This window comes from Platalea leucorodia, assembly GCF_965183815.1.
Source record: "Platalea leucorodia genome assembly, chromosome: Z".
NCBI lineage: Eukaryota > Metazoa > Chordata > Aves > Pelecaniformes > Threskiornithidae > Platalea > Platalea leucorodia.
Window position 1 is genome coordinate 3,675,861 of NC_138858.1, and position 26,957 is coordinate 3,702,817.

Sequence of the window (26,957 nt, forward strand, 5' to 3'; positions counted from 1 at the left end):
ACGGCATTTCGCAAGAACACTTCTTCAAAAGCAGGAACCGTTTCACATCCAATTTTCTGGCCAGAGCCTGATGACACATGGGCACAAACCGCTCACCTCCAGTGACCCGCGTGGCTTCCCGGGCCAACGCACGCATTTCAATTAGCCAAAAAATAATTTGGCTGGGCTAGAGAAGGGTTTTCCAGAGGAGACTTCTTAGAAAAACTGCTTTATTTTTTTTTTAAAGGAGGTTGAATGCGGCAGAAGGCAGAAGTGGTTTGCGAGCCCTCATTGCTGCTGCATGCTGCAGCGTTGCGTGAAATGGATGTGATAAATGGGAGGTTCTCCAACAGACACCCAGGTCCAGCTGAGGTAGGACACAAATAGATGGGAAATTCCCTTGGGACAGAGGCTGGGGAGCAGGGGAGTGGGCGGCTGTGGAGGCAGAGCCAGGAGAGGGGCCCAGTCCATCACCCATGGACCTCCAAGCCCTTTGCTCCCATGGGCTTCATCCTCAACCCCACGAGAAGAGATGGGGACAGGGACCAACCCCAACCGGAGCTGCAGCACCGTGCAGGATCCGACCCGGGGCCAGGAGCACGGGCTGAGCCATCTCCACAGAGGGAAGGATCCGTCCCTCTGCTACATTTCCAAGCAGACACCATTAGGGATATTCCCCCCCCATATCTTCCTTTTCTTCCATCCTAAACAAAGGAAGGTCTCTCCCAGACCATCACAAGTGATAGCGCGTACCCACAAAGAGATGGGGAAATATCAAGCTTTAAACATTTATTACTCAGATGATGCATTTTATAGCATACAGTGGGTCTGGATGTTTTATAAACAAAGACTGAATTGCCACAAAGAGTTATTAGCTCCCTTGTTTTAACAGTCTCTCAAATGCTGAAAACAATGAGTTTGTGTTTTCTCTAGTATGAATATCTAGTCTTTATTCTCCCCAAAACCTTTTTCCTTTTTTTTTTATTTTTCTATTTTTTTTTAAAGCGCTTAGTTTAACAAATATGATTAAATTAAAAATGTCGCTTTTTCAAATGCAAATAAATACATTAAAAAAAAAAAAATTGCTAGCGTTAACTCTGTGTTCTGCAGGACACCGCAGCTCCCTTGGCTATTGACAGTGGACTTCACAACCCTTAGTGTCGTTTCTCCTGAAAAAATACTGAAAGTATCTCCGGGACTGGCTAATAGCTACCACCAAGAAGAGCAAAATTAGTGTAAAGCCATAAAATACCCAGTGGGGAAATTGAAAAAAAAATCGTATTTAAGATTTTGAGAGACTTCCAAGTGAGGGATGTTATAAAAATAAGCATGAAAATAAATCATAAGTTATTCTGACAAGTTTTCCTTCAAAGCCATCAATCATGCCAAGAATAGATACTAATTAATCTCCTTCGGGGGAAGAGGGGAACCAAGCAAATCACTTACTTTTCCCTTTTTTTCCCCATTTTCATTTCACTTCCATATACATTAGACTTCTCCAAACAGGGGTGAAATCCCTCATGGGGAAACTGACCAAATCACTTGGTGGGTAGCAAAAATCTTCCGTTTGGAAATAATTTCACCAGGAATGAGGTGAATTAGATGCTGGGGAGTCTGGCAGGGAGCTGGCAAACCTGCTCTGCATCCGAAGGGGGACCGGCGCGGCGGTGGCGCAGAGCATCATTCCTCCGCAGATGCTTCAGCCACTCGCCTTTACACCAGCCTGAGGTTTGGCCCCACACGTATTTGGCCCAAGGAGGTTATTTTCCCCTTTGCTGATGTAGCCGTACGGGGAAAATGTATTAAAACCCCACACAGATACTTTTATTGAGTAGCAAAGATCAAATCTGGCTAATATGGAGAGATGTAGCCGGTGGCTTCATAACTTCAAAAATGCACATTGTAGAATTACACTCTTCGGTGACCGTTTCTAAAGAAAGCCAAAAAAACCAGAAGAAGATACTCGTTGACATCCCTATGTGTTCTCACCAGGAATCCCAAAAACTTCCCAGCGCTGCTCCCCATCCTGCCCCATCAAATGACTTCATGATACCTCTTTTCCCAACACGGTACCACAGTTAATGATGCCATGTGCCCACCGGCTTCCTATGAATGGACTTCAGAAAGATACCATTGGCAGCATGTAATTTTGGGGGAAAAAAACCATTTTTGGTCAACATTTTGATTCTCACGTATCAACAGAGCGACTGATGTACCAAAGCGGTTAATGGCTGGATGAATGTACATTAATAGCGAAGATAAATGGCAAGACATTAAAAAACGATGGATTTCACATAAAACTTCTTCAGTGGGAGAAATCCCTGTGTTGGAGGGGAAAGTCATGGGCCAAACCCAGTTAGTGGGGCTGCAGGACTGCACCCCAATGGGAAAATTGAATAAAGCCTCATGGCTGGTAGGGGTAGGGAAATGCTTAAGCAGAAATACTGCCATGTGGCTTACACTTTGCCTCTAAATGCCTCCTGATGCACTGATGGATCATAATTCAGGTTTTTAGAAGCAAAATCTCCAATTCTCTGGGTTTTTCTTTTTTTTTTTCTTCTTTCACTACATCCCAAGAGCAAATTCTGGGGGAAAGGAGAAGCTGCAGGGGCCGGAGCGGTGGTCTGGATCGCTGCCGGCAGGATCGCTGGCACCCCGACCCATCAGGCTGCACCCTCGTTATCGGACTTTTCTGTTCTTTAAAAAAAAAAAAAGCAATCAAGACAAAACTGTTTTTCAGGTCTTCTCCCAGAAGACTGACGCTGTGCCTGGGCACGCTGCGATGGGTGTTAAATCCCCTTCTCCTCCACTCCCCGAGAAATCAGGGAGCAAGAAAAGCCAAGAGCAATGGGCACAACCCTGAGCCTTATAATACTGATGGGCTTTGCCGCCTTAATCAAGTTCAGCGGCTTTGCCGCCTTAATCAAGTTCAGCTGCTCATTAATACTATCAAACCCCATGGCTACTAACAAAACTGACCCAACACAATGTGCCACCACCATGCGAAGCTCCCGGCCTCGAATCCACGAAGCAGAAATTAATTTTTCCAGAGAAGTCCAGCGCATCCAGCAATAATTTTGCTGTTTTCTGGGTAGACAGGAAAATTAAAGCTCCCGTTTCCAGCTCACTCCTCTTGCTCCATGTGTGGATTAGAAACCGCATCAGCAGACAACCAGGTGAAAATTCAAATAATATTGAATGGCAGCATCAGGACTCTCATCTTCTGCAATGCATTTTCTGCTGAAAACTTCTGCCCTTTAAATTTTGCAGTGAAACCTTCCTCCCCATCGCAGACAGACCAACACATTCATAAGGCACCCAAGAACATACTGCACATCCAAAGAGGTTGGGGTGAAATCTCTCGTCTCTACAAGCCACCAGAAATTCAACGTTTTGCTTGGAAAAAAGGGTTTGAGCTGCTGAGTTGAGACCCAGCCTGCCTGGTCCCGGGTCCGCGCACGCCAGTGCCATGGCATAAATTCTCTTCTTATCACGAGGAAAGGAAAGTAAATTGAATAATGGAAAGAAAATGGGACGGGCTGCCGGCACCATGCCTTCCTTGGCTCCTCTTCCACTGTGCAGACGGGACAGGGCAGTTGCACCCCCATTAGGCTTCACCGAAATAAGCACCAGAAGTGATTTAGTAGGTAAAAGCATTGCTAGACAAGCAAATAAGGAGACCACCAAGTCTTGTTCATAATTCGGGGAGCGATGCAACAGTGCTGTGCGTCCCTCCATACCAGCCTCCTTGTCCTCCGGGCACTTCCTTACCCAGGCGGCATCTTGCCATCACCCCCCGCAGCCACCCTCTCCCTCGGGATGCTCCAGCATGGAGCAAACCGGGGATCCTGGAGCAACTGGGGGATCCCCATGCAAACTCTCCCCCTCCATCCCTCAAGGACATGGTACCACTTACACCGACCATGGGCCAGAACCGCTCCTGTACACCGCACACCTAGAAACACTGGCTAGCAAATTCAGCTAGTTAGAAGCCAGGCTCAAAACCTCTATTTTCGGCTTTTCCTATTTTGTCCCTCTTCTTTTTTCCTCCTTTTTGCCATACATTGCTTGTCTTCTCTTTACCAGTCTCTAAAGAAGAACATCAAACCTTCATTTCTCCCTCGCCCTGTACATTACTAGGCCCGACTATAACAGGCCTGGATTTAAATGTATAATTACAACCATGACAGTAATTACAATAAAGCACTCCTTCAATGGAAACAAAAAAATTATTACAAAAAAATAAATGAGTTGTAGTGGCTGAGGGATAACGGCAACTTGAACAGCAAGAGCCACAGAATCCCCTGTTTCTCAGAGCTCCTAGCTCAGAGGACATGTTTCTCAATCCATCGAGGAGGTTACTGGCAAGACAACGGTGGCTACGTTACTTCTGCAGTGGCTTTTGGACTCCTTTAAAATACTCCTCCTGCTTCAGCATCTTCACGTAAACCATTAGTCAGCTCACGGGAAGGCATTGCTTTCCCCGTCTCCAAGCTGCTCGCAATTGTCCATTCAACGATACAATAAGAAGAAAATACAAACGCCCGAGAAAAAGAAAACCCAGTGCAAATAAGAAAGTCATCCCGCTCTCCGATCTGCCTTCGAAGGGGTGGTGAGTAGGGGGGGACGACACACAGAAAGTCGAAGACAAGAGGAGGAGGGGGGGGAAGCCTAACGCAAGCCCCGCTCGACAAAAGCCATCAATTATGAGCGTCTGGTGTAGTGTGTGTCTGGCTTTGTCCTCCCGAGACATCTGCTGCCTGCTGTCTCCTGCCAGTTGGCTGGGGCAAGGCAGGAGGATGGTGTGAAAACAATACTAGCCCCCACTTAGATTCTTTTTTTCTTTTTTTTTTTTTTTTCCCCCCCCAAATTCTCTGTCTTCTTTCGAAAGCCAAACAATAACCCGGCGGGATGCATTGCTGCTGCTCGAGCAATGAGTTCAGAAAAAGAAACCCCTAAAACAAAACCATGGCGGGGAAGAGGGGTGGCACTTGGCGACGCGGCTGAAAAAGAAACATGCTTCTCCCTCCCCACCCCACGAACGTATTCTCGAGCATGCTGGGGTTTGGTCTGCTGGGGGATTTAAATGGGAAAAGCTCTTGCCGGATCCCATCAAGGTGCATGTCTTCTTCTCGTCCCTTCCCACCCCACCTTGCCCTGCTCCTCAAGCCGTCAGTTTTTGGATGGTCTTGTTGTAGTACTGCGTGATGGTGGGCATCAGGGGGTTCCAGTTGTTGGCATGCAGCTCGATGACCTCCAGCAGCAGGGACCGCGTCAGCATGGACTCGGAGGGACACAGCATCTTGTCGCGTGCTATCGCCAACAGCTCCGTCATCATCTCGGGCAGCTGCTCCTCCAGCAGCCGGCCGGTGCTCTGCAGCTGTCAGGAGAAGAAGAGGTCAACCATGGCATATAGACCCTTAGGGGTCCCTTCCAACTTGAGATTCTCTATGATTCTGTGATTCTATGATATTAAAACACTGTGCCGGCTTTCGTAGACACCCTCCACCCCTCCAGCCTGCTCGATGTGGCAGGGTGGGCAGGCAAGGCTAAAGGTGTCGTGGCTTCTGAAAACCAAAACCACCCGGCAGCAGGCTCCAAGAGCCGAACACGAAGGGTGAGGTTTCCAAAAGCACCCGCACCGGGCTGCTGGAAGAGCGAACGGTTCAGCTCCTACTGACTTCAAAGGCGGCAATGCTGGATTGCTTTTGGAAAAAAAAAAAAAAGTCCCACCTAAAAACCACGCTATTGTCAAAACAAAGTGCAGGCTGTGATGTGGTATTCCTGCCTTCTACCTGGCCCTTCATTTACTCCCTGATTCACAGCTGTCAGTGACGCGCAGTCATTAATCGGAATAAGCAGAGCCCTCCTGTATGCATAACAAATCCTGCCCTGCCGAGATCTGCATTTATACCTGTCGTGCCACTCCTCTGAGGACAGCCAAGGGTTTTTTAAAACAATTACTCCTTGGAGAGCCTCCATGGAGCAGCATAAGCCCTTCATGGTCCCACAGAGGAGTCCAAGCTTGGAGTGGACAGCAATGATTCCACCATCACGGAAGGCTTGTGGGGCTGGAAAGCAGAGCTCCCCAAAGTCCTAACCTCAAAAATGCAACCTCTCCTCCTCAGCTGCCTGTCGCTTTGCTGAATTTCAACCATTCAGGCTGCAATTTCAACCACTCTCTGCAAGGAAAGCGTCTGTCCCCACGGACCAATCACTTTCCAAAAGTGAAGCCAATGAAACTCTGCTGTACTTGTACCAGCATTTCTCTGCAAAGCTGCTGCTGAGCACAGCAAACCTCTCCGCGTGAGCCATGGGGCACCTTTTGCTCCAAAACAGGTGTTTTTGCACTTAAAAAATAAATGCAGGGTGAGATTTGAAGGAACCAGGATGATACAATTTTGAGATGGGACCCCTGCTACCAAACCTTTTGCATCCATTTACATGCATTGAAAATCCAGTGATAAGAGTCTCAAGGGCCAGCTCTTATGTCACGGTGATGTCTTTTATCTACTCTGCTCTGGTGAGACCCCACCCGGAGCCCTGCGTCCAGCTCGGGGGTCCTCAGCATGGGAGGGACACGGAGCTGTGGGAGTGGGGCCAGGGGAGGCCACAGCAATGATCCGAGGGCTGGGACACCTCTGCCGTGAGGACAGGCTGAGAGCTGGGGGTGTTCAGCCTGGAGAGGAGAAGGCTGCGGGGAGACCTGATTGCAGCCTTTCAGTGCTTAAAGGGGGCTTGGAAGAAAGATGGGGACAGACTTTTTAGTAGGGCCTGTAGCGATAGGACAAGGGGTAATGGCTTTAAACTAAAAGAGGGGAGATTCAGACTGGATATAAGGAAGAAATGTTTTACACTGAGGGTGGTGAGGCACTGGCACAGGTTGCCCAGAGAGGTGGTGCATGCCCCATCCCTGGAAACATTCAAGGCCAGGTTGGACGGGGCTCTGAGCAACCTGATTGAGTTGAAGATGTCCCTGCTGATGGCAGGGGGTTGGACTGGGTGGCCTTTAAAGGTCCCTTCCCACCCAAACCATGCTATGATTCTTTGATTCTATAACGCAAAGCGGCAACGTGGCTGTTTGGGTTTGGAAACATCTAATAGCTGCTGGGCATGTCCATAGCCAAGGACACAAGGGGCAAAGCAATGAGGACCAAGGCAGGTGGTGCAGGTGCTTCCCTACCTCCATAGAGCAGCAAAGCACAGCGTCTTCCTTCACATCCTGAGATTGCAACAACTGCAAAAGAGAGAAGACAGAGGCGGTGAGAAATGCGTGACCTCCTCCTCCCTTACGACCTTTCTTCCATCTCTTCGTCCAGCTTGGCTTTTGCCAGTTCCAGGAGGAAAGGGCAGAAAATCAGAAAGAGGGGAGGAAAGAGATTACCAAAACAAAAAATTAAGATAAACAGTGACAAAGGATGGGGTAAAGGGTATCACCAGCGTATCCACTGCTGAAAGCCAGCAAGCAGGGCAGAATATAGATCATTTAGATTAACAGCTTTCACAAAAAATTTTATTAAGGTTACATTGCTTTTTTTATCCCACGGCAGGCAGTGAGAAAATGCACTCATTTCACATACACAGCGACTAAATGCAACCATCAGATGACAACACTCAAGCAGCACAACCCTGGGAGCAGCTGTTTGGAAGGGAAGGGCTCTGCCCGAGAGGCAGCCACCCACTGCCCAATCTCTCTGTCCCCGTGGTGACACTCTTCTAAAAGCCACAAAATTATGTGATGGGAGCGCATTACTTCCAATACACCGTAATTAATACGGCTCCTTCTAGACTGATTATATAGTGGTGCGAGTGCAGTGGGTTGCAGCAAACCCATGGTGTCTTAGGTGCACCAATTCCAACCCTGCTCTGCTCTCCATGAACTTCGTATTACAAACACGAGATTGTAAGCATGAGCAACTTTCAAGAGAGACCCAAAACGTTGATGTGCATGGCATGGGATGGGGAAAGAAGATGCTCGCCCCTCTCGGTTCAGACTCAGGGCAGGCAGTGAAGGTCAACGGCTCTACCTGGCAATTGCAAAGCACAGGAGCTCAGCATGTCTCACCTCACAAACCTTGAAACCACAAGCAAGGACCCTCAAAACTGGATCAAAAATACACATTTTTCTTTATTTTCATCTTTATGACTTTGTCACGCACACAAAGACGCCCTTTCAGGCTTTTTGCTAAAACCACAAGAGAAAGCACAGTTTTCTGGTTGTTTTTCAAGCAGATAAAAAATACTAAGATTCTCCATCAGCCAACAAAGTGAGCTCGAGTGTTATAAAAAATACTGTACCATTAGGCAGCTGATAAAATCACCAGTGCTAGCAACACATGAAGCTATGGCTGCTTCTGCTCCATCACCTTGGGTTGAACAAGCCTTGCTGGCCCTGAGCTAATCCCTGCATGCAGGGGGAGCTGAGGGTGTGCACTAAACACTGAGAAAAAGGAGAAAAATTGGGAAAACTGGCTTTATTAGTATCTGAAATTCATCAGGGAAAGGCAAACTTTGGAAAAGTGGTTGGACTAATTAAAACTGCCCATATAAAAATTGCTCAGCGTAACTAAATGTGCTCCAAAGTAATATCCTTTAGTTCAAATCACAATTCTGATTCAGCCTTATCATCTCTCCTTCCCACTCTCATTTTTTCATGTTTCCTTTACAAATAAATGCCTATTTATTTACCAGCTCCACAACTGCTGGAAAATAGGTAGGAGAAAAAGAGGTAATTCAAGGAATTATCATTGCTCTCAAAGTTTTGTCTTCACCCTCTTCTGTTTTCAGCAGACAGCAGTTTGTTTGCTTTGAAGATGACATTTACAGCATCTCGATGAGCATGCGGTCCATCGGTTTTTATCTCACATTAGCCAAAGCTTCAGCCAGGGTTTTGAAGACATGCAACATGCCCTCCCCCCCAGTTTATCCTTCTGCTGAGTTGTTTGGAAAATGTTAGTTAAGCCCAAGCCGCATGCTCTGAGATAAGTTCTCACAAACAGTTCACAGATTCTTTCCAAAAAAAACAAGAGATTATTTTAAATCCAACAACAAGGAAAAAAAATATCAATTAGGGACAAGTATAATCAGGCAGTAGTCCAGAAATTCACTCCTGGGGTATTTAGCCTGTGAGGATGGCATGAAGCAGGGCTGCAAATTAAATATGTATTCACCTTTCCTATTTTTGCCGTTCTTTAGTAAAGAACATAACGTGAAAATTAAAGCAAGAAAAGTGGAGTTAGGATTGATTAGGAAGGACCTGTGGTGGCCCGATTCCAGCCCTTCCTCTGCCGTGGTCTCCTTGATGATCCAGCTCTCTGCCAGGGATACGTGGTCAGGGAAAGGCTGCAACTTCACTTGGGCTTTCCTTGCCCCAGCTTCCCACCCATTGGGACACGCTTCCCTATCTCAAAAGGTGGTTGTGAGGATGAATATGTCAAAGACTGTCAAAGACTGCTCAGATATTTGGCTAATGGGGAATAGTCTTATTTACCTATGATGAAACAGAGACTACATCCTATCCCCAGACTTGGGCAGGCACCCTCCACCTTCATGATGCCCTCCTGGAGCTCATCTGATGTGACTTGGCTGAACAAGGAGAATGCATGTGCTCCATCTTGTCCATCAGGGCCTCATGTGCTCCACCTTGTCCACTGAGGCACCATGTGCTCCACCTCATCCATCCAGGTACCGTATGCTCCACTGCTCCATTGAGGCACCAAGAGATACCAGTTTCAAGGGCCACAGTTCAGCCTCTGCGTGTGATATGTGTGTTGGGGAAGCCCATAACCTGCCCATCAAACCCAGAGTCCCAAGTCCATGGTCACAGATGGTTGTCGGCCACCTGCATCGGTGCAGTGATCTGAGTTCAGGAGGATCAGAAAGATGTCACTGTTTCTCTGCATGTTCCTGATCATAATTATGTTTCTAGCATGCTGGAGGGGAGCTCTGAAGCTTCTCCAGAGTGTAGGCACCAGCTATCTGCTGCTGATCTGCATGCTGGGACAGGAGGAGAGCAAGGAGCCCAGTTCATTGTCCCGAGCCCGGCAGGGGCACTGAACCGCTGCTGAAGGCAGACAGCAAAGGTTGTACTGCAAGGACTGTGCTGCCTGGGGTCCTGCCATCGATGTCCTCACCCACTGATGATGTCTTGCATGTCTTCATCTGCACCCACCCACCCACGGCTGCCCCATGCAAGCACCAGGCACCCCCAAAGCAGCAGGGTGGTTGCTTCAGCAAGAGCACAGCGTTTCCCAAAGCTCTCTGGCCCCTGTGTCAGCCCTGACAGCACTGCAAGAAAAAATGGTGCAAACACTTTGAGACCTCCAGGGAAATCACAACCCTCAAGTACCAGTACTTGCGTGACCAAAAACCTGAACCCAACCAATTAGATTCATAGTTTGCAATCTAATCCATATTTACTTAAAACATTTTAACATAAATATGCTATACCCATTAAATTAGCACTCCCACGTTGGAATTATTATTTATTTAACTATTTATAACTGCTCCTCCCTGCTGTGTGCATCTGCCCAAATCCCACCACAGGCACCATCCCATCCCTTTCCACCAGGTTCCCACACGGTTCAAACCGGCTGATGAACATGGACGAGGGAGTCGAAAAAGGAGCATGAGGCAGACAACAGGGCAGGTGAGCTGAGACTCACACGCTTCTCGGTTTAACCTGTAATCATCCCCTGGAGGTTGGGGCTGTCTGCGAGAAAAACCTCCCTTTGCTCTCCAGCCGGTTTCCCTGTATCGGGCGAAGCCGGGCAATGAAAGCAGCAGTTCCTGCTGGAAAGCAGACAAAGAGTCTGCTTGATTTCCTAAGAGAGGAGGCTGCATGCCAGAATCTGCCTGGCCAGTCATATAATACCCAACCTCGGTTGCGAAAGGCTTCTCACTTTTGTTTCTGGTGCCGGACTAGCAGCTTTGCAGACTGGTGGAAGATACTGGGCACCTCCTCTTCCAAATTTCTGTGTCCTGCTGAGAGATGGAGCACTGAGCCAGCGTGCCCGGGTGGGCTCCAGGTGCTAAATATTTTCATAAGCAACCCAAAATAAATTGTAGGGTCTGCTCCTGGAAGTGCTGTGTGTAATGCGGGAGCTGCAGTGCCTTGCAGGGTGGCTCTTGAGTGCAGCTGGTTTCCGAGGCATGCTACTGGGACCAGTCTCCCCTGGCCTCCGTGGCCCCAAAGCCTGCTCTTCACATCTTTGCAGAGGTAAGCATCATAAGCCCCATGGGGTGGGCAGGCAATGGCAGTTGAGGGGGCAACTGCAGCTGTGCTTCATCATGGAGAGAACCAGCTTGGTCCTCCTGAACAGCAATGGATGCACATGCAGGCAGTGCAGACCACCAGGAGCAAACCAGAGAGCTAAGCTGATGGGATTCACATATCCATGAATATTTGGGTTTATTATCTGCTTTCTGAGATCATCTGGGCTGCTGAGAAGCTAAAGTGCTTACTCAGTATTCTCAGGGGTGCCCATGCCACGAGTAGGACCGGAGAACCTGCCCCACCATCCCTTATCACCAAACCAGCAACGTTTAATTGTGTTCTTCAGCAGTTCTCCCTGGGAGACGGAGTGGGAGCAGCCCAACGCATATATTACCCTTTCCAGTTGCAACGATATTTCTCCTGCGAGGCACAGTAGTAATTATTGTGTATGATATCGCTTGCAAAATGACACATAAGCAACGCTTGCCACAAACTACCTCTTAGCATGCAGTGTTTTCTGATGCTTTGGTGATGACTCCAGTGTGAAAGCATAGAAAGCTTGAAAATATCCACTCAGAGCCATGGAGACGTTGGGATGCCTTTGAGACCCAGTGAAAGCTGGACCGACCGCAGCCCACGCGTCGCTTGCCCCGGCTCCCCGACGGGCATCTCAGGTTCATCCATCCAGGCGGCAACATGTATGGACATCCAGACAGCCTCGGGCATGGAGCTCCAGCCTCACAACCGCTCTGCGGTCCCTGCCCACAGGTATGCTTTTCATCTAACGTGTAGGTCACGAGGAGGTGCCTGCCGGTATTCCCCCTAGGGAGTGTGGACCACGACCGCAGAGGAACCAACGTGTTGCAAATGCATCATCCAGGTGTAGCAACGAGCTCACTGGTGTAAAACAAGGCAACGGGTGAAAACGGAGACATACTTCGATTAGGAAGAAGGAAAAAACCAGCTACTTGTGCCACTCGGAGCTTAAGGAGAATGAACATACTGTACTTGAAAGGGTGCAGGAGATATGATGCTTCCCAGTCCTGTTTTTAAAGGAGCCGTTGGGAAGGGCCGTGGTGGACTTTGTCCTCAACAAGATGGATGTGTTCCAGCTCTGTGGCCGAGAGCGCCACAGAGACCCCCTTATAAGGGGGCTTATAAGAAAGATGAGGACAGACTTTTTAGTAGGGCCTGTTGAGACAGGACAAGGGTTGATGGTTTTAAACTGAAAGAGGGGAGATTCAGATTGGGTATAAGGAAGAAATGTTTTACGCTGAGGGTGGTGAGGCACTGGCACAGGTTGCCCAGAGAGGTGGCAGATGCCCCATCCCTGGAAACATTCAAGGCCAGGTTGGACGGGGCTCTGAGCAACCTGATCTGGTTGTAGATGTCCCTGCTGATGGCAGGGGGTTGGACTGGATGGGCTTTGAAGGTCACTTCCCACCCAAACCATTCTGTGGTTCTACGGTTCTATGATCATCCCCTACAACTGGGAGCACTGTTAAAGGTGCAGGGTGTGCTGTCCTGCTGACACGGCTCTGCAGACACTCTTGGTGGTCTAATGGACCACAGTTGGGGATCTCCTGCCCCAAAAACCTCCTGGAAGCCCTGCAGTCTGCTAGATGGGTCCTCCTGGGAGCACAAGCCAGTTCTGCTGCACTTCACAGGCTCTCCGCAGAAAGACATCAATAGCAATTTTCTGCATTTCCAGCAGCCTCTTATCGACCTACTGTCGCAAGTCTTTAAGGAAGATGCCTGAGATAAGATCCATGGGACTGCTCGGCTGCTCTGCATGGGGAGAGTCACGCACTTTGAGCTACAAGCAATTGCTACAACTCCATTTTTCTTATTGTCACAAGGCACGGGGTGGTGAAAACAGCCAAGACTGGGGAAAATGCGAAGTACAAACAAGGGTGTGGGGGATGAGTAATTACAAAACACTCCACCAGGAAGGCCAGTTTCAGGATTTCTACAATCTGCTCCCTTTAGGAGTACCAGCTCCTCGACCCACAACATCAGAAGGTCAGCTGGGCTGGTCCTGCAGCCGCCAACAAGCTGTGCCAGTGCCACCCTCTCTAAAGGGGTACTGAATCCCTCTCTGGGCATACCCTGGGAGCTAGGGAAGTCAGGTGAGACCTTTCCCTAGAGAAGAAACAAGTAAGCACTTGGAAACAGAAGCCCTTTAGAAGTCCACAGGCATAAGTGGCATCTTCTCTGCTCACCCATTTGATGCTGAGGTTGCCCAAACACAAAGTTTTGGGGAAAACCTTTCCCTTATGGAGCTGCCTGTGCTGATCTCTGCATGAAGCATAGGCTCTGCTGTGCTCCAAAACATTATTTGTTGGGCCCTGAAAACCCAGCTGAGCTGGGAGAGGCAGGTTGTGTCGGGCTGCATCCACAAGCAATGGTGCTTCTCTCCGCACGGCCTTCTGCTCACGCCTCTCTGGGGATGTGGTGAAGTCTTCAAGCCCACTGAAGATGCACAAGGTGCCACCAGCCCATGCATCTCCTGGAGGGGTCCCTCTTCCCAGTTCCCTAACTGGGGTGGCCTGGTCTCAGCCCAGATGAGAACATGCTGACAGCAACTCCGTTAGGAAGAGGCCACCAGCATGGGTCACTGCTGGTCCCACAAGCAGCTGCCCCGAGGAGGTGGCACAGGGAGGGAAGTAGCTCTGGGCTGGAACGGCTCATGCTGGCGCGGCTGTGTCGAGAGCTGTGTCCATAGGAGGCCCTCTCCCTAACGTATTTTGGGCAACTCGAAGGAGTTTGTTTCATGGCACCTACTCCTTTTACAGTGACGTGCTGCTCTCAGCTGAGGAAGGGACTTCTGTTCTCCTATTACCCAACCAGGACTCCCTGGGAGGATGGTAAGAAGAGATTAGTTTGTTTATTGCATCGAGTAAACCAAAATGTTGGTTATCCTCCTTGTCAGGCTCCTGAGGAACTGAGAGATACTTAACAGCAAATTGAATTAAGGCCAGAGGAACAAAACCCTGTACCCAGTCGTGGGAAACTCCTCCTACTCCCTTCCACTGTAGACAAGGGAAACCATGAAACATGACTCTCTCGCTCCCCGGATCTGGAACAGCAGAAGGGATTCCTGTGAAGATGGAAACCATTAAGAGGCAATTACTGGAGACAATGATGAAGAAAGTCTGGTCATTCATCAACCCAGACACCGCAATCCAACAGTAGCCTGGTGGTTACACATCCCCTGGCTGGAAGTGGACCTTCAGGACCTGAAGGTGGGCGAGACAGACGGACAGAGCCACCCAGTCTGTGCGCACAGGGAGACCGAGCCACCCAGACGGCCGGCTTCATCCTGCCCGTCCGAAGACATAATAACCCTGGGAGAGGAGGATGTGATCTCATTCCAAGGGTCCCGGGGAAACACAAAACATGGAAAGAAACAGTGGCGAGACCATCGCGCTTGATTGCAATGGGCTCCACCCTGGCTCGCCGGACGGTCTCCGCTTTCCTGGCGCTGCGGAGGGAGAGAGCGCATGGCGGCAGACGCAAATAGTTGTGTTTACATCCCATTGAAAGGGTTTTTGGGAACTAACAATGCCTGGTGCTGAGGGCAAAGGAGAAAAACAAAGCCACGCGAGGAGGAGGGACCATCCTGTGAGATGGTATCTAGCTTCATTTCTTTATCTGCCCTAATTGCTTCCTCTGCCTTCTTCATGGGCCCCAGAGAAAGAAGGCTGGCATTTCCCCTCCCCTATTTAAAATAAGCCGTTACAGTTTTAATGCTGGAACTGAACGAGTCCCGCTTTCCAAGAATGTATGTTCTTGCACATAAAATATTCAACAGAGCACCCGGGCTCAAAGGCACCACGCAGCCCTCCTCGTTTTGGTCTGTCCTCATCTGCTCCCAAATAACAGCTGATCTCCTTCACCTTAACTCTGCCCTTTGACCAAAACGATGCTGATTAAAGGGAATTTTTTTTCCCCATACAAGCTGCATTCACAGGAGAGTTTTTGCCAGCGCAGCTACGGGGGGTCTGTGTGCGCTGCAGCTTTTTGCATGGCTATTTATTTATTTATTGCACGGCAGGCACGGAGGCATGGGGACATCCACCCCTGCCGGGAGCGTGGTCCTACAGACAGACACATGCCCATCCCTCCTCTTTGCAGACCCCTGCTCCTGCATGCTGCCTCCTGCCACGGCTCTGAAGGTTCACATTACCCCCCACATCAGCGTACCCCACTTGCTCCAAATCCTAGACTTTTCTCCCAGCTCTTCCAGGTCTGCAGTCCTCTTCTGGATTCCCATGACATTTCCCCACTTGTTTGCTCTCCCCATTTCTCCTTCCTTCCCGTGTCCCTGACCCCCAGTCTCCTCTTTCTCCCTCCTTCCCTGGCATCCCTTCCCTCCCATGCCTGCATCCCTCATCCCTCCTCCATCCTTTCCCCCTATAAACCACTTCCCAGTTTATCCCAGTCCCGCCGGACTGGAGACCAAACCACTGATTTTTGCAGAAGCAGATGGGGGCGACCAGAATGGGACTTTTATGAGGAAATAAGTCCCCTTCTTCATAGAGGACTTATTTTCTCCAGTCAGATCTGGCCTCATGGAGCTACCTGGGTGGAAGGGTGGTGCAGGGTCAGGATCCGGCCCCCTTAGTGCCTGAGCTCATTCGATAAAGGAAATATTCTGTCTCATTCTCTGACTAGGAGAAGAATCTTAAAAATCCTAGCATCTCATTATACTGTCAAAGACCCTTTTTTGACTCAAAAGGCTGATGCTTTTTAAAAAGTGAGAGTGATTAAAAAAAAAAAAAACAAACCCACATGTTAAAAGATACAATTTTCTTTTCCAAACAGCACCACCCTCCTCGCTCATCTGACTGCAGCCGGGAAGGTTTTCCTCTCTCTTCCTCTGAAGGAGACAGTGAAAAGGCAGTGCCCTCTTGAAGTTCAGACGTTAATTACCGTGTTAGAATATTTTGCTAAATTACACAGCATGGCCCCAGGAGATAACAGGCACTAAGAGAAGGGAGGGGAGTGGATACCCGTCTACATGCTGCACCGCAGACTCAGACGTGGGGGAAAGGCAATTAAACGGGGAGTATTTATGCTTCCTGCACCACCACCCCAAGGCTTTCAGTTAGCAGCATGTACCAAGGCAGGGAAGCGATGGGAGTGTGCCAAGATTTTAAACGATGCTGAAATGGGACCGTGTCTGCCAACCAGACTGGAGGTAGGAGACAACTCCTGCAGAGGAGCAACTGTCCTGCCTGCTGCCAGCCTGCACCCCGCTGCCTCTGTGGGGCTGATTCACCGCTCCTGGGTGCTGCCCTCAGACCCCAGGGTTGGTAATAAGACCAGAAAAGCATCTGTCTTGGGTCAGGGCAATGCCCACATCTCCCTTATGGGTGGTGATGCTCAGGGTGACACCCCCAGCATACCCACCCAGCCCCAGCAGCAATAACACCCTCAAGGGGGTCCCTGGAGGGACCTCTGTGAATTGGTCCTGCAGCCACACCCTCCTGCATGAAGGAGTTCTGCAGGTTAATTAATCTCTCTGTGACGAGCTGCTTCCCGGGGTTTGCTCTGAACCTGCCCTAACAGCCCTGTCCGATGCACCCATGGGTGCTGAGAGCAGGACGGTGCCACAGCAAGGCTGCTTCTTGTCACCCCTGGCATCCAATACCTTTGTATCCAAGCTAGGACATCATGGCTGGACAGCCAGATGGGTAAAAAAACTCATTGGATGGTTGGGCTCAGAGGGTTGTAGCTACTGGGTTACAATCCAGCTCTGCCTGGAGGCCAGTGCTGAGGAGTACCGAGGCGTCTATCCTGGGACCTGCCCTGCTTAGCATCCTTATCCGTGACCTGGAGGAGGTGAGGAGCACACTCTTGCGAAGTTTGTAGATGACACCAAGTTGGGGGGACCACTCAATACACTCAAGGAGCTGCCATCCGGAGGGACCTCAGCGGGCTGGTGGAAGGAGTCAAGAGGAACCTTAAACATTCAACAAGAAACAAACTCTGTGCAGGAGAAGAGCACAGGAGCATGGGTAAGGGGTGGGATAGGGTTATTATGGGGGGTGAGAGGGGGCAGAGCCCACCCTGTGTTGCTTGTCCTTGTGGGACCCCAATTGGCAAGGTGCCTTGTGGGGACCACAGTGACATTGCCACCTGGCATCTTCTTGAGCGTTAGGTCCCGCAAGCCAGTTTTTCCACCTCCTCGCTCTGCTGCCGTAGGCAACTGCTCAGGTTACCTGGCTGTAAAGCCAGGTCTGACTGCGGAGTGGCGTCATAAAAATAAACAAATGCATCCAAAGCAGCACTCAACACGAACCACCTTGGCTGGAAGCGGCTCCTCCTGGCAGAGGGCTGGCAGGAAAGTGGCAGCTCCCAGGCCCAGAGGCACCTCCTGGGTTGGCATCTCAACAACATCCGCTGAGGATGAGATCGAGACACAAGAGGAGCCAAACCTCCTGACACCACTCATCTGTCCCGGCTTCTGCAGAGCACAACCGTGGCTCCAAGCTGGCTATGATCCTTCCTTTCCTGCAGACCTCAGCCATCACCAAGATCTGGGCCAGGTCCCTCAGGACCCAGTCCTAATGCTTCTCCTCCCCAGCAGCACCAAGGGATGAAGCAGGGAGGGCAGTGAGCTGGGCTGGCCCATGCCAACCCCATTGACACGCATGCAGTCGTGGGCAGCACAGAGCTGAATGAAGAACAGCCAGCTCCAACCGTGCTTAGAAAAGAGCTAGGAAAGGCAAAAGTGGTGGTAATCAGTGAACAATAGATGGCAAATAATATTATTTATTATCTCTATGTCTTCAGTAGCCACGGGGCACTTGTTGCGCTAGGCGCAGGGCTCTGGAGTGCTCCTGCCCCACTGTTGGTTCAACTGACATTTGCTGGTCCCTGGTCTTAACCCATTTCCTACATCTTGCTGACTCTGCCGAAGACCACAGAAAAGAAGAAATACGGCCAGGCTGCAAGATCCGAAGTCCCTTGCTTGTTCTCCTGGTTTTAGTTGGTTTTGGGGGACGTGCAACGTGAAGTATTGTTGGAGTGGGACTGAATGTGGTCCTTGGTGTTTGGGCATGGGGCAGAGGCTTCGGAGCAGCAAGGATATTGGCATGTTCACTCCCCACCTTCCTGGAGGGGCAGGGGGAGATGTATAGGGACGAATTTAGCATGGTTTTGCAACATAAAGTGAGGCCAGAGTTGAGAGCACATGGGCTGTAGGGCTGGGAGAAGACAGTGGGACATGCCTCTTGCTTAGACCATCAAGTGCGGGAGCCAGGACAACTTCCTGAAACTGCTAAAAGTGTTTTCATCAAGCCAGATAAAAGACTCGTGGAGGAACATGGGCCTGGAAGATGCCGCCACTGGTCCCATGTAAGGACAGCCAGGGCTGGAAGCAGGCAAGGGCCAAGCCCGTGGTGCCCTGGCTGTAGCACAACCATCCCTGGGGAAAGCCTTTCCCTGGGAACAATGCCCTCTTCCAGATCTCCCTTGATTCCCCAAAGCTCCAAGGGAAGAATAGGAGGAAAGTGCTTTCTTTTCTTTCTATTTAACTTCTCTGCTTTGTTATTCTTTTCCCAGGCTCCCCAGATTTGATGGCTGCAATAGTCCTCTGGTTCTCATCTGCAAATGGGGTCTCTTCTGCTCACTGTAAAAATCCCTCTTTACCCCTGACCATCTTCAATGCCGATCACTGGGCTGGGCTTGGGCATCCCATTTTCCTTCTCCAACTTAAACTACTCACTATTCCAAGCAGAAAAACATTTTTTGATCTCAAGCACCACCCAAACTCACCACACTCCATCAAACCATTTTAAAGAGAGCTGGACCCACCTTTTACTTCTCTTGGCAAACCCTCTCTTGTGAAGACACTCTCTGCCTGCACAAATCTCACCCCAAACCCTTAGAATGGTTCTGGAAATTAAACTTTTTGATTCTTTGGGGATCCAGCTCCTGGGAGAGGCAGTCACCATGTCAAACACGGTGGTAGACCCTTCCTTCTCCCCCCACCCTGTTTTCCAGCACGCAGCTCAGGCGATGGGCGCAGAGGAGGATGTGGCAGAGCTCCCTGCGATGGGGGCTCAGCGTGGACCATGTTTGTGCCAAGGGGCACAGCCACTCCCTTGGCTCCCGAAATGCTGCCCGGGCGAGACGGCAGCTCTGACCCAAATTTCCTTTGCCGTGATTAAACACCCGTTCTGGTGCCTGACATCAAAATGCAGCGGTATGCCTGCTTCCCCGAGGACAGTGATGAATGCTGCTTCGATTAACCAGCAAACCCCAGCATCTATCACTCCAGCCTCGCCTGAAATGAACTTCTCTTCTGATTTTTTTTTTTTTTTCAGCCCACAAAACCAACCCATCCACACCGCTCAATAAATAACATTGGCATTGCCACCCCATGCTCCAGCCACGTCCCCAGCTCCTGCTCACTGGGCCACCCAGCACCGATGTCCTCGCTGCCATCCTCGTGTCCTCCCACCCGGACCAGCTCCTCAACTAATGATGGTGTTAATAAGCTTTTATTTGGGGAGAAAGGAAAGGAGCTGGAGAGAGGAAGCTTTGCAGGGGGAAGGGAAAAGACATTCCTGCCTCAGTCATCAGGCAACTTTCCCCTTCCTCTCGCTCACTCCCTTGCTGACCTTTGGCTGAGTCTGCCAAAGCTATAAAGGAAAAGGAAAAAAGGGAAAAAAAAAAAGAGACAGAGAAACTAAAAAGCAAGAGGAGCTGAAAGGACAGGCAGAGGGAGAGATGTTATCTCGCCTCTGGTACTGATTCATTGTCAAAGAACGGGTGGATGGAAGCAGAGGGAGCTAAGCATGATCATGGGCAGCACAGAGGGGCTTTGCTGGGGGATGCCCAAGGGGGAAGGCGTTAGGGGTGAAGGACTGAGATTGTACATGGGGACGTATGTACTGATCAGCAGGAAGGCGGAAAAACCCATGATGAGCGCTACTACACCTTGTGAACCTGTCCCGAGGCAAGTGGAGGTCCCAAACCTTATAGGCCATGGTGACACCCGCTCCTGCCCTGGGACACCAGCCCATGTGCTTCATGAAGCTCACCCAGGGATGAGCACTCTGCATGATTAGGGAGTTCCCACCATCTCACGGAGCACCCGGCAGGGCCAGCCTGCGCAAATGTCCCTGTTTTCTCCTGGGTGCAGCTGGAAGAGCTCACCACCACCTCCTCAGCTGCATCTACAGCCTGGCTTTGGCTCTGGCAACCATCTCAGAGCCTGGCACCTATCACTGCTGATAAATAGGTGATCCTGTTCTCCTGGGTCGGCCCTGTGCGTCAAGATTAGCTGACGGCGGCAAAAAAACTGCAGCAAGACAAAAACCCATCCCAGAGCCATGGAAGAGGAATGGTATGAGTCAAGGTCACAACCCTGCGGAGCGAGCAGTCACAGATCAAACATTTTGGGGCAGGAAAGCTGGAAGACTCAGGCTCACCCATGTCAGCTAAGCTAATAGTTGTCTTCTCTGACAAACGACACCATGGGGACAGAGCTGCCCTAAGGAACAGAGAGATATATTTTTAAGAAGTAAATTTATTCATGACGTCTTGATATAATTAGTAAAGGTTTTTTATGGAGCTGCCCTGTAGCAAAAAATATCCCTGATACGTGAAATTTATGTCCTTCTGCGCACCTCTTGATCGCCACCGTGTCCCACATACCGGCAAGGTGACAAGAGGGACTGTGACGGCGCAGCGAGGGCAGACAGGAGTGGGCAGGGAAAAATCCTGGCAGAATTAGGGTTGGGTTGTGTCACGACTGTGATGGGAAGCGGAGGGGAACGGGGACTTTGCTAGACACCAAGATCTTCCCCATAAGGTGACACATACTGCTGTGGGCAGAGATTTTGGGGAAGTTAGGCTATTCTTAGCATCCCTCTCCCACCTCCTCCTCTGGATATGTGTGCCTCGTCACGATGCCCGGGCTCTTTCTCACTGCTACAGTCACCGTCTGTGAACCCTACCCACAATATTACTGCGAAGACAAAATGTTTATGATGTGTTTGCATTCACAGAAAACTTCCCATGAGTGTAAAAAAGTCATCGCCGGCAGCTTCTTTATCCTTCCCTTGCCCAAGGTCTAGCAGAGAACTTATTTTACAGTGAGTTATTTATGGCCTGACAGAAACACTACTGACAATTTGAGATTCACAGTTCCCATCCTGGGCAACGAGACAGATTTTTCTGAGAAAGTCTTCTACAGACAGCAGCAGGAGAAAAACCGTCTTTAAAAAAGGATGGAGGAAAGCCCTCTCTTGCTCTACTGAACATTAACACTTGAGTTGCCTTTTCTGTTCGTCCTCTCTGAGGTTTCTGCCACCACCCCAAACCATGGGGAGCTCAGGCTCTGAAATGTCCCCAACCCTGGTGGCAAGGCTGGGTTTCTGCTGCACTAGGTGGGCAGTAAGGACATATGGGACCTCACCTCTCTCCCTCTTTCCTCCCCTCAGCCTGTCTCATCTGTTCAGGTGGCTTCACCTGTTTTTAAAAAGCTTTTTAAGCCTCTTCAGTGGGGATTTTCACAATGTTGGTATTTGCAAACTCAAACGTTGGATTTGCGACCCCAACTGTTGGGCTTTGCGAACCCTTGGACAAAGGGGTCTTGCCTGGAGCACGTGCTTTTGATTAGCAGAAACAAAATATGCAGGAAAAGCCAAGCACCCCTGCAGATGTAGGTACTTTTGGGGTGAGAAGTGTTGATGCTGGCAAAGCAGACCTCTAGGAATCATAAAGCAAATATCTACGAATCATGGGCCCCTCAGCACTGCAACGCAACGGCTTGGCCCGCAGGTGGAGAAGGACTAACTCTGAAGGCATTTACCTCCCTGAGGCAGGTATAAATGGGGCAGACAAGGACTCGAAAGGGCTCTCCGGTGCTGCTCCTCATGGTGCCGAAGACTTCGCAGAGAAAGGTGATGAACCCCAGCCAGCGCTCCACGTCCCGCTGCTGCAACTCCTCCCGCATGGTGAAATCCTTCTGCAAGAGGGACAGAGACAACAGGCTGCATCAGCAAAACCGCATCGCCATGGGAGAGGCAACTGTCTAGAGAAAGAATTAGGAGGAAATTGAAACTCAGGGTGGGGGGAGGAAGACAGACAGACTGACTCTTTAGTAACAGCGGGGAGATTACTCAACGCACGCGGAGTGGCTGGAATTTCAACACCAGAAAGCCACCAGAAAGCAGGTACTGTAGAAATCTCACCAACCCCTGCAATAACTGTCACAGCTTGTGCTAGAGATGGTGTCCTCTGTGCCCTCGGACAGACACGGGGACTCTTTTCCATATGCACAAGCAAGATCGAATAAAAGCAGCAATAACAAGGTTAAATGAAATGCAGCGGTAATGCAATGAATGCTGATGTCCATGCTGGGCTTGGTGGTCCAGGTGGACCTGCCCAGCCTGTTTATCCCAGTATCTTCAGCAGACCCAGTGTCCAGCCAGGGGCATCCTAATGGCCTGGATGCTCCCTGGGGTCTCACAAAATTACAGCAGAGACTGGCTCCCTGCCTGACCAGAAGAAATTCAGGGCAGCCTGGGCTTGGCATTAAAAGGTCACCCTGCTCCTGAGCTGATGGTTGCCATGACCAAGGATTATCCGAATGACGTGATTTATGGAGCAACATCAGGAGGAAGCGTGCAGGGAGATAGCTGCCTCCCCATCAGCCCTCCAGCTGGGGAGAAAACAAGGGGTTTGCCTGAAGGCAGGATATGAAAAGGGATCTGTGTGTGTTGGGAGCATGTGGCAAAGAGCAAGGGGCAACACAGAAAAGCAAATAAAAACCTTTCTAGAGGATGGCACAAGAGAATGCATCGCACTCAGAGCCAAGAGGGTTTACCTGGGCTCTCAGCGATGCTGCAGAGCTTCTTGCAAGACATCCCACGCGACTTTGCTTGTCTGTCTCCATAGTGACCTTTCCTTGATATTAAAAATTAGTAGACACTAAGTAGGGGAAAATTAAAGAACAGGGCAAGTTCATTCTCAACACCGTGTGTTCCCAGTGCGGGTTGCACAATGTTTGAAATCCAGCAACTAAATAAATTATCTTATATCTTTTTCATCTCAGTTTATTCCTACTACCTGAGACAAAAGGGCTTTGCTGCTGCGAATACTCCAACCTGCAGCTGCGCTCTGCAAAGTCAAGGAGATATAAAAGCTACCACACCAAAGTTTGCTCTCTTGCCGTGGACAACACATGGGAGATCTTTCTTTTGAAACAAAGGTAAGTAAAGCAGCTGCTAAAGAAAGCCAGGCAAAAGCGCGATGATTATTTTCATGACACGGCCGTATGCATAGAAGATCCAAGACAGGAGCTATTTATATGTTTCATTACAAAAGGAAAAAAAAAGAATATATTTGCATATGCAGGAAAAAGACTTGTAAAATAACCGAGGCACTTATTAACCAAACAGTGATGACTAATTCCTCTCTACACCCATTTCTATAAGGCAATTGCCCAACTGTGTCTGCGACTCTGAAGTCAACCTGCAGCCAAATCCTGTTGGGTCTTTTCAGACTCTCTGGGGGAGTCTGCAGAGTTCATCCTTTCATTATCCAGCCCGTCCCAGGGCGGTGATGGAGAAGAGTTATTTGCCAACTCAGGTTATCACCCCAGGGTTACCAAATCACTTGTTCTGGAGTTTTCACTTGAATTTAAAAAAAAAAAAAAAAACAGTCAAGGAGAAATGACCTCCTGAGTATTGAGAAATGAAAAAAAACAAATGAGAGCATCCCATACCCCTCACCTGCACCAAAGGGGACCTCCAGCCTCGCCCACCCATACGGTCACCCCCCGGCCACCTCCGCCCTGGGACAAAAAGCACCCTTTGAACCCTGGAGCTCTTCCTTGATGGCCCAAGACCTCTCCATCCCCTGGCACTGAGCTGTCTCCCGCACCTTGTGCAGCATCCCACCTGGCTCTAGCCCCTGAGCCATCCTGCTGGATGCCCCTGCGCATCCCAGGCTGGATGCCCCCCAGTAGACCCCCTGTCCTGCCTAGGAGGGTCCACACTGAGGCACCTGGGGAGCTGGGCTGTATTTCAGGATCTCTGGGGCATGCTGGGAAATTCCTAGTAGCTCAGGATTACTGGGAAAGAATAAAAAACACTGCGGGAAACTCTCCCCCTTCCCATTCCTGCTTCAAACACATCACCCTGCTCTGCAGCCTTACAAGACAAAAACCTGAAACTTCAATATTTTGTTTAAAACAATATTTTCTGTAAAAAAATCCACCAAACCACCCAGCCAACCAAAAAATTTCCATAAAACAACCACCAAACCAAACTCATCAGGCCTGGGATGGGAGCTGGGCAGGAAGGGATGCCACCACCCAACACCCTTTTTTTTTCATCCTACAGCACCCAGTGGGTGATGCCACCCAGCAGAGACATCAATGAACACTCTGTCCCCAGCTTTGCAGCTGAAGAAGACAACCCTAGCAAAAGAAAAGGGACCCAGGTGCTCTCCCAATCCCCCCAAGTCACCAGAAAGTTTGTGCAGACTTTCATGGACCCCCACAAAGGACAGTAGTGGGGGACATAACGCTGGATGGACACAGAGGTCACTGTGAACATTTTGACCCAGAACATGATACCACAGTTGGAATAATTTTGCTCCATTTGCAGCCTCAGGTTGGGCCAAATTTCACCAGTGGCCATGGAGCAACTCCCTCGGAGCAAAAGGGGATCGTTTGCATGTACTCTGCAAAAGGGGTGCTGATACCAATTCCTTCAACGAAGTAGGAAAAGCACCTTGCCAGAGGCAGGAATTAAGGTTTTTTGGACCATGCCTGCCTACATGCAAGAGCTGGGCTTGCCAGGAGCTGAACCTCCATGGTAGCCGGACTTGCAGTGCCAGGACTGTCCTGAAGCATCCTGAGATACCCATCTGCTTTGGCCCCGCAGGTTGGTGCTACACCAGTGTAAAGGCGGGCAGGAGGAAGGTGGCACAGGGAGCTTTGTCCTTAAATTTGGCCTTCAGACACCAGGTTTGACTGGTACCACGGCACACACAGATGGGCAAGCCAACTCAAATGCCGCCCGTGCAGAGGTGTCCCACCTTCCTTGAGGTGTCCATGTTTGGATGCCAGGCATGGAGAATGTGGAGAGCAACTCAATTGCTTCTCCAAACAGTTTGCAACCAAAACAGATGAGACAGATCAAGAGTGTGGGAGAGGTGAAGAGCTTCCCGGCAGCGAAGAGCAGCCCAATGGAGAACAAAACCCATGTCCCGCGTGCCCAGGGCACATCCGATGGAGCGGTGCCCTGACCCGCAGACCTCTGCAGCGCTGATGAGAAGCCTTGAGGACACTGAAGAGTGCTGAAACCAGACAGCCAGGTCTCTGCCCTGCCCAGTGAACTTTATTTGCTCTGGAAATGCCTCACGGAGTTATATAAAAATAACCTGTGGATTGGCTTGCCCCATGTTTAGGTGGTGATGTCAGGGCAGTAAGCAAATTATCTTTCATCAGTTTGGCTGTATTTTTAAACATGAATTGTATTACTAATTTGGGGGTGCCCTGGCCTGTAGATAATCTGGGCGCGTTTACGGGATGAGCTTCCTTCAGTGCCTATAGTTTAAAATAAAATGTATTTATACCAGGTAGCAGGGTTGTCCTCCCTTCTCTGCCTGGTTTGGGAGAAGAGTTCACTGGGAAACCATGTGGCAAGGTGGAGGGTTGCCAAGGGGACCTCTAAAGAGGTCTCACATAGGACAAGTTTGGGGCATAAACCTGAAGGCTAAGCATGTTCATCACATTGGACCTCACCACGCATGATGGGTAGGTGAGGGGTGGCCTGTGTTCATGCATGATAGAAATGGGCCACTGCTCAGTCCACCCTCTGACATCCCCTGTTGGACCCCTTCCAAGCTTGGCTGAAGCTCCTGCCAGCAATGGAAATAGAAAATGCCTTTATCTTGGGGCTCTCCACTCTTGCACTCAAGTGAAAGCCCACCCTCCTCTCAGTGTAGATGCAGCTCATGCAATGCCATCCTTTCTTGACACAGATGTGAGACCTCTCCAAGACCAGGACCAAGCTAGAAGAGCCAAGAGGAGGCTACTCCATGGGAGAGGAGGAAAATCCATCCTCTGCCATTTTCGGTGAGCAGCAGAGTCAAGCAGGACAAGAAGCAGCATTTTGCCATTGGACCTAAGCCCTCGCTCCAGCCTAGACAGCTGCAGCCGAAAACTCATCCCTTGGGAGTTCGCCACACTTTTTTTAAGACGAGTCCCAAATAACTTTCCCCCAGATCTGGGCCCACCAACTCATGGCTGACTGTCAGCAGCAAGTTAGAGGGCAAAAGTTTAGTGTGGGATAAAAATGAGGGTTAATTTAAGCATCGCCACCTTCTGATGGAAAAAAAAAAGACACATTTGGGCTTGTTGCTCTGTAAACACAGGGCTCTTCCTCTGGCAGCCCTGCTGTTTACTCAGTCATTGTCAAGGAGGCAGGAAATACTGAGTCAGAAATACTGCACAAAAAGAAATATATAACGCTTAGATATCAGTGCTAGGCGCTATATAAAAAGCTGAGAGAGGCTGTGCTAAATACTTGATCTTACTGTCAATGTGCTACAAAAGGTTGGAGCCTTAAATGGCTCTTTGGAAAGGGCCTGAGACAAATAAAATGGGTTGGAGGAGGGAGCTGGTGGGTAGGGGCTGGGACAGCATCCGTCCCTCGTTGCTCTCCTGAGCAGCACATCCTCCACCTGCTCCCTCCCCAAACCCTCCTAGAAAGGGCTCTGATAAATGACA

General features: G+C 49.9%; 1 protein-coding gene across 2 annotated transcripts in view; it reads right to left on the reverse strand.

The window, feature by feature from the left end:
* Window positions 1-5,143: 5,143 nt before the first annotated feature.
* The window catches only part of CTIF (cap binding complex dependent translation initiation factor), a gene marked incomplete at both ends in the record, with an annotated part of 115,759 nt that continues 93,945 nt past the window's right edge, over window positions 5,144-26,957 (reverse strand). For both annotated transcript variants that reach the window (XM_082336621.1, XM_082336620.1), the window contains 3 exons: window positions 5,144-5,359; window positions 7,163-7,216; window positions 22,026-22,181. In XM_082336621.1, the coding sequence (XP_082192747.1) occupies window positions 5,144-5,359; window positions 7,163-7,216; window positions 22,026-22,181 (426 nt within the window). The remainder of the gene's footprint in view (window positions 5,360-7,162; window positions 7,217-22,025; window positions 22,182-26,957) is intronic.